General features: G+C 40.7%; 1 protein-coding gene across 1 annotated transcript in view; it reads right to left on the minus strand.

Annotated features, from left to right (window-relative positions):
* Positions 1 to 1105: 1105 nt before the first annotated feature.
* Positions 1106 to 13777, minus strand: part of LOC149271749 (DNA replication licensing factor mcm5) — a 38995-nt gene continuing 26323 nt past the window's right edge. The window contains exons 8-15 of the mRNA XM_089507148.1: positions 12985 to 13096; positions 12591 to 12734; positions 11123 to 11365; positions 4114 to 4226; positions 3731 to 3859; positions 2673 to 2815; positions 2466 to 2593; positions 1106 to 1207 (exon numbers count right to left, since the gene is read on the minus strand). Coding sequence (XP_089363274.1) covers positions 1106 to 1207; positions 2466 to 2593; positions 2673 to 2815; positions 3731 to 3859; positions 4114 to 4226; positions 11123 to 11365; positions 12591 to 12734; positions 12985 to 13096 — 1114 coding nt within the window. The remainder of the gene's footprint in view (positions 1208 to 2465; positions 2594 to 2672; positions 2816 to 3730; positions 3860 to 4113; positions 4227 to 11122; positions 11366 to 12590; positions 12735 to 12984; positions 13097 to 13777) is intronic.

Genomic DNA, 13777 nt, shown 5'->3' on the forward strand with positions numbered 1-13777 from the left:
AGATTACATGGAAACAAAGCTTGAAACGCCCTACCAGAAACGCATAAAGCTCCCAACCGGAAGCCACAGAACCACCGTCGCCATGGAGCTCCGTGACGTACAAGCCACCCTGACAAGCTAGTGACGAGTCCACCTTACTTGATGTAGGGCAGGGGAAAAAAACAAAACTGGGCTATCTGGGAGTGGAGGGGCTTTTCAAGTCCTGCCCCATCTCAGGTACAGAGGAGGCGTCTGGAGTCTATCCATAGTGTCACCTGGGATGGCAGTGAAATATTTGTTCTATTCAATAACATGTTATTTTATGTGCCTCAATATTTAATATGGAAGGTATCATGGAGTCTGCATAGTATGCTTTGCCAATGTGAGACATTAAAGTGCCATCATTGAACTCGCTTCTATATGAAATGCTGTGTGGCTGCCAATACCTTGTCATGGTGGGGGGTGTATTTCTGTACCTTAGAGCTCACACGTACAAAACCTGTCAGCATGTTATGAGATGTCAATCTATAAACTTTTGTTTCAAGATAGACTACCGTTTCACAAGTGTTTGAGTCACGACAAAACTTCAGACCATTGTAAGATATAGATCTACAAAGCATGTGCACTCTGTGGAGCTTGTTTGATGTTAGAGTGTACACAGTGTGGAGCTTGTTTGCTGTTGGAGACATTTTGAATGCTGCATTTATTCAGAAAATTACAGTACAATACTTATTTCATAACCAGAAACATTACAGGCCACCTGTAGTTTTGTAACATTTCTTATAGGAGCTTGCCGTTTTATCACAAAATATTGAAAAATTAGTTATGCAGTTTGCTTTGTCATATAGTCCGAGTATACCATTTGGACCTATACAATACAGACAAAAAACCCTTTTACAAGCTAGAGATTATGGCTGCAATGATTACATCTAGTGCTGTAGATTAATTTTCCATCTGAATAAGTAGCAGTGGTCTCTACAAAAGAACTACAGTGTAGATGCACAATCTGCTGCTAAAAACGAATTTGGTCAGGCTGCTTCCCATAAGGATTAAACTGCAAAATACTCAATACACAAGAAATATCGTAAAGTTACAACTAAATTGTGTATGGCTTGCTGTTAGAGTACTACTTTATCCGATAAAGGACTTTGCGTTGTAAACGGTGTTGTATTTCTCCACGTCTCATCATTAGGTGTAGTACTTTGTGAATTGCATGTTCAGGATATTTCTGTAAGAAAAAAAATATATTGCAAGCTAAAGTCAATCTGATCTTAAACATTCTGCAAGGCACAGATTCAAGTGGATTGTGCAGGTTCTTTAGAGGAAAAATGCTTTAAGAAAAATCTAAAGAATGTGTGGTCCCCACCAACTCGTGTATAAAAGTGCAAGATATATTAGTAATACTTCCAACTGCTGCTTCCCGAATTTCACTCTTCCTCAGTGTGATAGTAAAAATATGTCCAGGGTAGGGGCGCAATGACAAAGGGAAAAATCAAAATAGTGTAATTGCCAATTGTGCAACTGCACGTGTAAAAAGTGTGTAAGTTCCACTCACTTTAGACTTTTACGAAGAATAAAAAGTTTTATAAAGAACCTTCAGATGGGCCTGATATTCCTATCTAAAGTGTGAGTGGAACTTACTTTTTACACGTGCAGTTACACAATTGACAATATTACACTATTTTGATTTTTCCCTTTGTTACTGCGCCCATACTCTGCGCCCCATATTTAAGAAAAATCTAGTATGTAAACCTTGTAAACTAACCCCTGAACAGCAAGATTTTTTTTTCTTTTTATTTGTAGTACACTTTGGGACAAAGGCAAATATATATAGTTTTTTTCCCCACAACAAGCAGGGCTTTTACATACCATTATTTTTATATCTAATTTACTATAAAAACAATTGGTGGGTGGTTCCCCTGATGGCGACATCAGTGCAGAATTTTTACATGATACCAAATGTTTTATTTATTAATTTTCTAATCATATTGTGATTAAACTGGGCTCCATTCGCTGTATTGAACTTGCAGGATAAACCCTCTTAACAAGTTAGCTTTCCATTTGGCACGCCCATCTTGTGAGTTGACCGCAATGTTACTCACTGATGGTGCTTGCTCTTTGGAGCAATTACAAGGCGATCAAAGTAGGAGGTTGTGTTGCTGAATGCCTTAATATTGGGGCATGTCAGCAAAACAGATTAGCAATTATTGGTCGCTTCCTAAGCTGTTTTAGCCGTCCGCTGTCATCTTTGTTGATTGGGAGGAAAGCCCCCGCCCCCCCCCCCCCGGGTGTGGCCGACCCAATGTCCATGGCTAGCCTCACTTGGGAGGTTTCCGTGGATGCTGCAAAGCTTCCCATTGTAGTTAAAACGCAGCCGGTGCATATACGGGCTGTCTTGAAGGGATAAAAAAACAAACAAACAAAAAAAAAAAACACTAAGCATTACTGTGGCATTATTAGTCATTAAACAACCCATCCTTCCTCACCTGTTTTAGAAAATCCTGGATAATGCTGTGCTCAGACACCTGGGACCCTATAGCAAATCTCCTCTTCAGCTGCTTCTCAATGCGGGACAGCATCTCTTGGTCTTCTTGAGTAGTGAATCCTTCCACACCTCAAAAAAGTTAGAGAGGCGTCAAAATCTATTTTATTTCACATTTTTAGTTTCATTAACATTTTCCAAAAGTCTATACCAGAAAGGTTTCCTGACATGGCAGCATCCAATGTGGACACCTGGAACAGACGCAGTGCCTCCTCAACATCCACCTCAGTGGCAAATGGCTGCAGTTTCATCTTACTGAGAGATTCTGAGATTCTTACAATTGCTTCCAATTGCCTGTAAGAGTTCCACATTTACATGTAAATACACATACATATATATATATATATACACACACACACACAATCTTGTAGTGGAAACCATCACAACTAGCGTAAAAAAAATGAAGGCAGAGGAAATAATTTGACAGTGCTTCAACTTATGTGCCTACACAGTCTGAGGAAGCAATCTCTGAAAGACATTGTGTTTCCTAAGGGTGCATGCTAGTAGACTACCACATTTATTGCCCTTTTCCTGGAAGAGGTGTTTCTTGTATGTGAAGGAGCACAAGACCTTTATTAAAGGCACTTGACAGTTCCCTTCAGGCTACTATCAGGTCTAAAAATAGGTTAGTGTCAGTTTGTGTTCAAGGAAAACAATTTGTGTCAAGTTTCGTTTGGTTTCAAAGTTTGTCTTCTTTGGAGGCCAGGGCTATTAAGCGTCCTTGCATCATACACTTCGGACCCTACCAGTAGGATGCCAGCAAGGCCCCAGCATCCTCATCTTTACAGTAATGGCAAAGATGTCTATTAAAGAGTGGTTGGTTCGGGGCTCACAAGAACTAATTTACACACTAGGTACGCTCCATGGGTACCATCAATGCGGAATCAATTTTGGCAAAACGAAGGGGGTTAAGCACCCCAATCGTAGGCTCATAACTAATTGAAGGTAAACATGCATAAATGAATGCACAAAGGGAGAAAATGCTATTAAGGCTTCCTAAAGACTAAAAACAGAATTTGAAAACATCACCAGTACCGTAACAGGTACAGATCACCACTCTTATAAGACAGGTTGAGGAAAGGCACATAGCAAAGGTTAAGTATTAACACCTCACATTGGGTGACAAGCATTACAGTATGCAGTAGCACCACAATCAAAATATTAAAAAACAGACTAATTCCATTATCTTATTACATATCAAGAAACTACCTGACTGTGATGGGAATACTGGATCTCTTCTCACTCTCTCTCTCATGCTCCCGAGCACCACTACGCATGAGAATATAACGGTTTTTTAGCTTCTCTGCTGCTTCAGCAGACAGCCTTGGGCCACATTTTCTGTGTAAAGGAACAAAAAAAAAAAAAAAAAAAAGTAAATGATTGCAAATGCTTTCATCTTCTAATTAGAACTAGCAAACTGTTTTTATTGTGCATGTCTACCTCCTGTACCAATACTTTGATATTTTGCCAGATTCCCATTTAATTTAGCCATTATCCAACAAATTATATTATACATTCAATTATTGGACCATACCTACAATACTGCATCTCATCTTTTGTATCATTAGACTAAACTACGCATGAACACTCACGTTCTGCAATACGCAATGTATTTCTTTAACGTTGCAAGCTCAATTTCTCCCTCCACAGAATGAGTCTGTGTCCGTGCGCTAAGATGTACATTCATCACGTGCTTGGCCAGGGTCTATAAAGAAAAAACGAAAAAAAAAAAAAAAGATTTGATTCATAAATTTTGCAACAAAAGTTAGATGCAAAGTTCCCACACAGGTAAGTAAACCACTTATAAAGGCATTATACAGCCCAGGAATATGGCAGATAAAGAGTTGTACTTTTGAGGTCTCAGTGGCTTACAGAAGTGTTGCAGTACCACAATTTAGCTAAGTGGTGAGCAATATAGGCATTTTAATAAAGCATCCCTGTCTTGGAGAGTAACATTATTGCGGGGCAAGTAATTTGGCCACAGACTAAGGGACCCCAATATCGAGATTAGGGTTAAAACAATGCAGCTCAAGGGCTGAAATGTACAGCTCATCTGCTCTGAGCGAAAGATAGGTGCTGAAACAGCCAGTCACCGATAAAAGTGTGCCATCACCAAAAGCACATGCACAAGGGTCTCATAAGCCCCATAAAAACCACGCATCATGGTCAATAATGATCTCGGGGCACTGCTGGGCCAATATACTTTATATAAAAAAAACTGACATTTTTAACCTAGTAACCACTACCACTTTACGTCACTGATCAGTCTTGTCTATCAATAGCCAGGGATCGACCCTGACCACACCTATCCTAACACTGTACAGTACTTAATACTATCACTATCAACAGTACCCTGGTGCTACCTTACACTATACGCGAACCCCTATGTATAATTACCTAGCGAATAGTTAATTTGCATGCTATTTGGTTCTAAAAGGCTAAAATCACAACCAAAAAAAGTAGCCCTAAAACCATGGAAGAAACTCCGGCAAGAGAAAAAAGGAAATCCTGATATCCACACTGACATGCAAGAAACAGAAAGCTCAATCTCCTGAGGTACTCAGGCTGTGTGCTTTTGGAGAATATACAGTTTATGGGATTTTGATGTTAGGGGTTGTTCTTACACCCAAAAGCATGAGGTGTGTCTTCTTGTTTCTGCTGTAACTAAAGTTGAAACCTCTTTGCACTCATGACTACGCAACACCGACATCCCATGTCATTGCAGTATCTATGTGCTTGAGTGTAAGACATGGAATTTTTTCAGATTACTCTTTTGGCTTTTTTCACATAAACAGACGTAAAAAGATCTTACATTCCAATACCCTGCAGTGTTTACATACATACATACATATATATATATTTACTCAGAGTCCATTGCACACCATTCCAAATATTCCAAGCCCGGTGCTAGTAACCAGCAGTTTCCATGTAAAACACTTTCAAAAAGAAGGTCAGCACTCCAGGTCTTTAAATAGACAATTTCATTTTATTCAAAGTCAAGTCGACGTTTCAGTCATTACTGACTTTCATCAGGACATGAAAGTCAGTAATGACTGAAACGTCGACTTGACTTTGAATAAAATGAAATTGTCTATTTAAAGACCTGGAGTGCTGACCTTTTTGAAAGTGTGATATATATATAAATATATATATAGGTAATCAAAGATAACATTTCTCCTCTATACCATTACACGGGATATTTATACCTAGAACATACAAAAACTATCACAGTACAATACACATTGTTCGGAGGACTACTCAGCAAGGCGACAGGGTTCTGTGAAGATCTTGGATATCTAATAAAAATTTATAAACTAAATTGTATTTTTATGGGTTAATTTTTGTATCTTATGTTTGCTCATCTTGGGATAATAGATGAATCCACGGATTCCATTTTTTGCTCAGCTCGGGAGATGTGGATTGGTGTTTTGCGATTCCTTTTTCCATTTTTAATTGAAAAACTAACTGCTTCTTAAATGCCTGCCACGTTGGTATAAGGGGGGGGGGGGTCTCCAGTTTCTAGCGATCAAGATCTTAGCTGCCATCAAGAAGTGTATAGTAAGTTGTAAATCGTCTAAATGGAATAAAATAGTTTCAGGTTTTAGAGGCAGTTGGATCTTAGTAAAATCTAAGAAATGTTTTATAGTCATATTCCAAAGTCTGTATAGGTCCACATCACCACCAGGTATGGAATAGATCTATCTGGCGTTCACATCTCCAGCAAATATTAGAATGATCTGCATACATTTTGGACAAACGACTGGGGACTAAGTACATACGGTCCCCAGCCGTTTGTACTTGCAATTCAACTAAACTCAGACATCCCACAATTTTATTCCAGGTATTCTGGAAAGCCTTTCTCCAATTTTTCTGCGCAATTTCGATGCCCAATTCTTGCTCCCATCTATCTATTGCTTTAGGTCGATTCTTTATATCATTACTTAATATTTCAATGGATAATGAAAGTAATTCTCTGTTCCTTTTAAAGCATAGCTTTTTGCGTTTTTTTCACTATGTCAATAGTATCACAGCATAAATGTTTCAAAAGGCACCCCTTAATGAGTAGATGCATAAACACTTCCCCTTGGAGCGAAGGAAATTCTGCAATCAACAAAGGGAATGGCTTAACGTGCCACCATAAGGTCATCAATTCTTTTCAAAATGTCTTTATACCATTTATCTAAATTTAGGTCTGCAATATTTGCATGATTAGTAAGATTTTTAGAACCTTATCCTTTCATTTATTGGAAATTCTGAAGTACCGTATTTGCTCGATTATAAGACGAGGTTTTTTTCAGAGCAAATGCTCTGAAAAATACCCCTCGTCTTCTAATCGGGGTCGTCTTCTAATCAGACCTCAAATAGAGGTCTGATTATGAGACCAAGATCCAGATCCCCCGCACCGCTGCAGGGGACCTGGATCCTCCTGTCTCCCACCCCACACACCCCACACACACACCCCACACCCCCCACACACACTTACCGGTGCTTCCTGCTGTATTGCCGGGGCAGCGGGTTGACGTCTAAGCGATTTGCGTAGACAACGTCCGCTGCAGCCGGAAGGAGGTGTGGCTAGCAGCAGGGGTTGTCTGCGTCCGTCGCGGATACCTTCCCCGACTGTCAGAGATCAGGGGAACTCTGATCTCTGACAGCCGGGGAAGGTATCCGCGACGGACGCAGACAAACCCCCGCTGCCAACTCCACCTCCTTCCGGCTGCAGTGGAAGGAGACGTCAACCCGCTGCCCCGGCAATACAGCAGGAAATTGGAAGCCGTGTGTGTGTGTGTGTGTGTGTGTGTGTGTTAAATGGGGGCATAGGGCATTTCTGGAATGCCTTATACCCCTATATGCCACTCTGGCACTTAGGGGGTTAAAATGCATATTATGGGGCAGAGTGGCATATAGGGAGGTATAAGGCATTTCAGGAGGCATAGTGGCATTAAGGGGGCATTTAATAGAGCACTCTGCCTCCTGAAATGCCTTATACCTCCCTATATGCCACTCTGCCCCATAATATGCCTTTTAACCCCCTAAATGCCAGAGTGGCATATAGGGGTATAAGGCATTTCTGGAGGCAGAGTGGCACATAGGAGGTCAAAAGGCATACCATGGGGCACAGTGGCATATAGAGGGTTAAAAGGCATATCATGGGCCACAGTGCCATATTGGTGTGGCAAGCCTTGGGGCAGATGTGCGTAACTGGGGGACAGGTTGGAAAATACAAGGAAATAAAAACAAAAAAAAATATTTTTCTCAATCATAGCTTTTATTTAAAAAAAATAGTTTACATGAATTAACATTTACTGGTAAAACTTTTTTTCCTTTAGGGTCGTCTTATATTCAGGCTTTTTCTTTTTTTCCTAAGTTAATATTCAGATTTTGGGGGGTCGTCTTATAATCAGGGTCGTCTTATAATCGAGCAAATACGGTAGTTCCAATGAGAAAAGAATTTTACTAAGGACCAAGCTCAGAGTGTTGAGAAGAGCTCATGCCATCTCTTTTCGTATACCAAAAAATCTCTCAATATATTAACCCCTTCAGGACCGGGATTTTGATACTAACGTGTCGCTAAAGGACCGGAGCCGTTTTTGTGTTTTTGCCATGTCTTTCTTCAACTGTAATTTCTCTCTTATCAATTGGTGCACCCACACAAATCATATATTGTTTTTTTCAGCACAAGTAGGGCTTTCATTTGAAACCATATTAAGCTGGGTAGTACATTGTTTTGTTTGAAATAAACTGGAAAAAGTGGGGAAAAAATGAACGCATTTTTTTTTACAGTTTTGTATACATACAAATTGTACACACATTGAACCAATGGGAAAAAATTATCGCAAATATATTCATTAAGTTGTCCTGATTTGGAAACCACCCAACATGGCCAGGATTTTTATCTATTTTGACAAGTATAGGGCAAATATTGCAAGGCATGCATCACGTTTTTGAAATGTAATTTTTTTCAAATTTGGCATGGTAGTCTAATAACTGCAATAGTTGTCACAGATACTGATTATCCCCCCAAAATTATGTTTATGAAAAGTAGATAAGTCAAGGTGTACAACTAGGGTCGTTTTGACACTTTTCAAACAGGGATTTTATCGCCAATTGCTGCCAAATTTTGAGGTATTTTTATATTTTTTTTGCATATGTTGCAATGTTGCTTTAGATTTCATATTATATTTTGTATAGAATATGTGTGTTCACCAACATCCCCCGGTTCCAACAAGGCCTCACATGCATGGTTCATGCATTTTTTGAGGAAGCTATGAGGGCAAAACTGGAACATGCGCATTTTAGTTTTCACATTTGGAATTTTCAGAAATTGGTTTCCTGGGCCCATATCCCATTTGGGACATTTTGGAAGCCCCCCACTGTAAATTACCCCATAAAAGTATATATTTATGAACAGTAGACAAGTCAAGGTGTTCAACTAGGGTAGTTTTGACAGTTTTCAGCTAGCCATTTCTTCACTTATGTCTGCCAAACTTCACAGGGAAATTATTTTACTGCTTTTTTAACGCATACATTTCAATGTTGCACTGAATTTCTTGCACACCATAAGTGCAACAGTGGAAGAAAACACCACATTTTGTTCACCAAGATCCCCTGATTCCAACAAGACCTCACATGCATGGTTCATGCACTTTTTGAGGAAGCTATCAGGGCAAAACTGGAACATGCGCATTTACATTTTTTTTAAATATTTTTTTTCCCATCAGATTACTTGTAAGTGACAGGTTTAGGCCGCTGACATCAATCAGGGAGACCGATCAATAATCAGCGACTTAAAATGTCACCGACAAGTGATCAGGTAATAATTATGATTTCATTTATTAATTTGTGTTTTTTCATTATTACCCTAGATGACCCCTCTCTTTGTAGAGCAGGGTCATCCGTGGGCTGCCATAATGATCCGATCACTCCTATTGGCCAGGAGCGATCTGATCAGCCCAGCATTTAACCTGGAAGCACCCTGGACTTTCAGGTCAGTGCTGTTTTTGTTGTTTATTTTTTTAATTTATATTTTTTTTACAAATTTTTTTTACATTTTTTTTTTTTTTTTTTTTAACTCTTTCAATGCTGATGCTCCATTGAAGCACAGCATTGACTGATATTTAGTCCCCACAAGCTTGTGGGGACTAATATTAACCCCTGCAATGCTGTGATGGGGGTCATACACAATCGCAGCATTGAAGGGGTTAATTGAGGAAGAGGTGGGGTAGGGGTTAACTGAGGAAGGGTGGGGGGATCTGGTCTCCACATGAGACCAAAGAACCCTGTCTCCCTGTCCCTGAAGCTGCCTCTGGCAGCTGGGACACAATCTCCAATAGACTGGAGATTGTAGTGGAGGAGTCTCTCTGATCAGTCCTACAGGACTGATCAGAGGACTTCTGGGGGGTCGTTTTTGCTGTTGCTGGTCTGCCTGGGCTTCCAGGCAGACCACCACCAGCAGAGCCCCCTACAAAACGGGAATTAACCCCTTCAATGCCGCCGCTGCGGCATTCAATGCCGCGATCGCGGCATTGAAGGGGTTAACGCTGCACTGACGTTCTCATGGAGCGATCAGGCAGCAGGGGGGTGTTGGATCAGGTCCCCACACTTGTGTGGTGACCCATTCAACCCCCCCCCTTCCCTGAAGCTGCCTGTGGCAGCTGAAACCGCGATTGCAGATTTTTCTGCAATCGCTGTCTCTGCCTACAAAATCACTCCATGGGAGCGATCGTAGGCTTGGGGGCGGTCTTAGACAGGCTGTGCTGTCTGCCCAGGAGTCCTGGGCAGACAGCAGCAGCAGCGCCCCCACGATCACCGCGATTGTGGTAATGTGGGGGCGTTTTTTGGAGAAGACGTACGTGGTACGTCCCGGGCTACCAGTGACTGTTAACCAGGAAGTACCAGGTACGTCCCGGTACTGAAGGGGTTAAGGCCAGTCAAATTTTCACCCCATAGCCTCTGAGAAACATGATTTACCACTGAGGGTTATTGCTGTAGTTTGGGTGTTGCACTTCAAATACCCACCTCAAAAAACATGGTGCAATGGCAAAGCGGATGTGAAAAAACATGTTATACCACACCAGCATCTTCCAAAGTTGGTGTAAGCGGCATGTTCTTGAAGTCGGTATATGCCCCTAACTGGACACCCTGTGCTGTGTTTTTGAATATATAGTTTTATGTGGTTAAATTGAAATATGGTACCTCTACCGTGTCTCAAAACTGGATATGCTTTGACCCAGCCATCACTTGCCGTCAGTGGTCATAATGTTATGGCTAATGATTCAGTCTCCCTGTAAAGTGCATTTGGCTGTTCTGTAACCAATACATACAGCAGGAAATTTCCACAATAGAATGTACAGTACTAATGCTTGTAAGACACTAGTGGGCCCATACGCCAATGCACAACACAATGTAACATAGCATATGAATTACATAAGGACTGTTAGCTTACTTACACAATGTTACATCATAACCAGATCATTGCGTTATCTATAACATTTTTACATAATCTTATTTTCCTTTGGGTCTGTTCTGGATTATAACAGTTTAAGAATGTGAATTGTACTATAAAACAAAAGTGGGAGGCTAAAGTCCTATGTTTGCACTTACCATGTCTCTCTGTTCATTGTGCTCATCCTTTACTATGAAGATCATATCAAACCTAGAAAGGATGGTGGGCATAAAATCAATGTTCTCCTCCCCTTTAGTATCATCCCATCGCCCATACACAGAGTTGGCAGCTGCTAGCACAGAACATCGTGAGTTCAAGGTAGTAGTGATACCCGCTTTTGCAATAGATATAGTTTGCTGTTCCATCGCCTCATGTATTGCAACCCTGTCATCTTCACGCATCTGGAAAGAGGTCAAATTTTTTAATTAAAATTCACATAATCCGCCTTTTAAGTTGGTGTTTAGATACTTGGCAGTGCGGCCGACATAACAAATGGCAATGGCATTACGCAAGGTTAGACAGTCTGTTTCCAACCCCTCCACTCTACTGAAACTGCTCTAAAAGTCTCCAATGACTTGCTCTCTGCCAAAGCAAAATATCACTTCTCCATTCTAATACTCTTGGATCTCTCTGCTGCTTTTGATACTGTTGATCACCATCTTCTTTACCGACTTGCTTCTACAGGCATTTGAGATACAGCTCCCTCCTTGATCTCCTCATATCTGTCTAACCATTTTGTCTCATTTGTTTTATGCAACAGTTTCTTCTGTCAGCTTCTTTGGCAAGACATCACCATTACGAAAAATTACTGCAGTTTTTTTCTGAAGTAATACTGCAGTTTTTTGGACATGAAAAAACTGCAACACTGCACTTTTACTGCAGTATTACATCATTATATTGCAAACCTACAGTTGTACTTCAATGCACTGAAATGCAATAAAGCTACAGTGCATTGAAGTACAACTGTAGGTTTGCAAAATAGTGCAGTAATAGTGCAGTTTTTTCATGTCCAAAAAAAAACGCATTATTAATTCAGAAAAAACTGCAGTAATTTTTCATAAGGGCACCCCTTCCGCTTTGCATCCCCCAAGGTTCAGTCCTTGGCCCTCAACTGTTCTCTTTATACTTCATCTCTTGGCAAACCAATCAACTAATTTGGCCTCCGGGACCATCTATATGCAGATGATACCCAAATCTACCCATCTTCTCCAGATCTCTCTCCATCGCATGTCCCTTATCACCTCTTCCTTTTTCCGTCTACAAGACTGCACTCGGGCTGCACCATATCTCTGGAATCTACTTCCACCGAACCTTCAGCATTCACCATCCCTCCCAACATTCAAGAAACGTCTCAAAACTCACTTCTTCAGAGAAGCATACCATCTTTAGCTGCGAGAATTTTCCTGTCACTGATACAGCCACCACACTACCCCTCACCCTTTTTCTGTGCTTCGTTTGTCCTCACCCCATTCCCTCAAGATTGTGAGCAGGGCTCGCCACCTAATGTATCAGTTTATCAAGTCTTGTCATACCCCTTGAATATTTGTTTCGTATTAAGCGATCCGTAAAGAAATAATAAAGCACACTATTTGATATACAGGCGACTAAACAGGTTTTCCTTATTACCTTATCAAACTCATCAATGCAAACTACACCTCCATCTGCGAGCACCATAGCACCGCCCTCCATAATGAAGTTACGGGACACAGGATCCCTCATGACAGAAGCAGTTAGACCAGCTGCACTACTGCCTTTCCCTGAAGTATAAACCTACAAGAGACATGGGAGATAAACAGCAGAAATACCATTTAAATAGGTGATCTCACAACTAGTACAGTGTGGACTTTGCTTAATGTACCCTCATAACATGTTTTGCTACTGTACTTCTATTGTAATCAGTTGAATGGGCAGGAAAAAGTGGTGCATCTTTGCTTCCACACACTTCACAAAACATTTAAATATTCATGAAGCAAATCTGCAGTAGATGGCATGCACCATTAGCAATCTGCACTGTTCTTACCCCAATAGGAGAGCACCTTTCCACAAATTTCAACAGCTGGGACTTTGCTGTTCCAGGGTCACCAAGCATTAACAGGTTAATATCCCCTCTACGAGTCAGTCCATCTGGAAGTCTATGGAGAAAATTAAATGGTGTGAATAAAAATTCACTGGTCATATTATGACAGTTTGTAGATTTTGAAAAACTTCCAAAAAAAACATAGGAATACCCCCAGGCATCATAAGGATAGAGTCAGACATGATAGTGGATGAGAGCCATTGGGAACATCTAGTCTGTGACGTGAATGCTTCCTTCCCTAAAACCATGTTGCAGCAACAATTCCTCAATGTCAAGGCAACACAGAAATTTGCTCCAGGGGCCCCAGGTAACCCATCTCTGGAGTGTCCGCGTGCAACATATACAATATGGACGCCTGCTTTAAAAGAGCTCAAACTATATTGCTGAAACGCCTCGATATCGAGGCATTCGGCGACACTGAAAACCTACTCCAGGACGCACTGAACACGTCGGAGTACGACCAAAAGCGCCATAGCGAGCAGGATGGCTGAGCCCATCAAAACAAAAAATAAAAAAAAATAAACACACGAGAACTCAGTAGATACTGCATTCAACCATGCAAGTCCATGGAATCCAGCTTACCAATAACTGTCCTTTATATATATTAAAATTTATATAAAATAAGAGTATGTTAAAATGTATAAAAAACATTTTCATACAGTCCCCTTATTTCAGGAGCTTAGATGTATTTTTAGTACTGTTGAGAAACAGTTTCCAGTCAACTACTGCTTGAAGT

Source organism: Sceloporus occidentalis, unplaced genomic scaffold, assembly GCF_023333645.1.
Source record: "Sceloporus occidentalis isolate IW3139 unplaced genomic scaffold, rSceOcc1.0.p SCAF_464, whole genome shotgun sequence".
NCBI classification, from domain to species: Eukaryota; Metazoa; Chordata; class Lepidosauria; order Squamata; family Phrynosomatidae; genus Sceloporus; species Sceloporus occidentalis.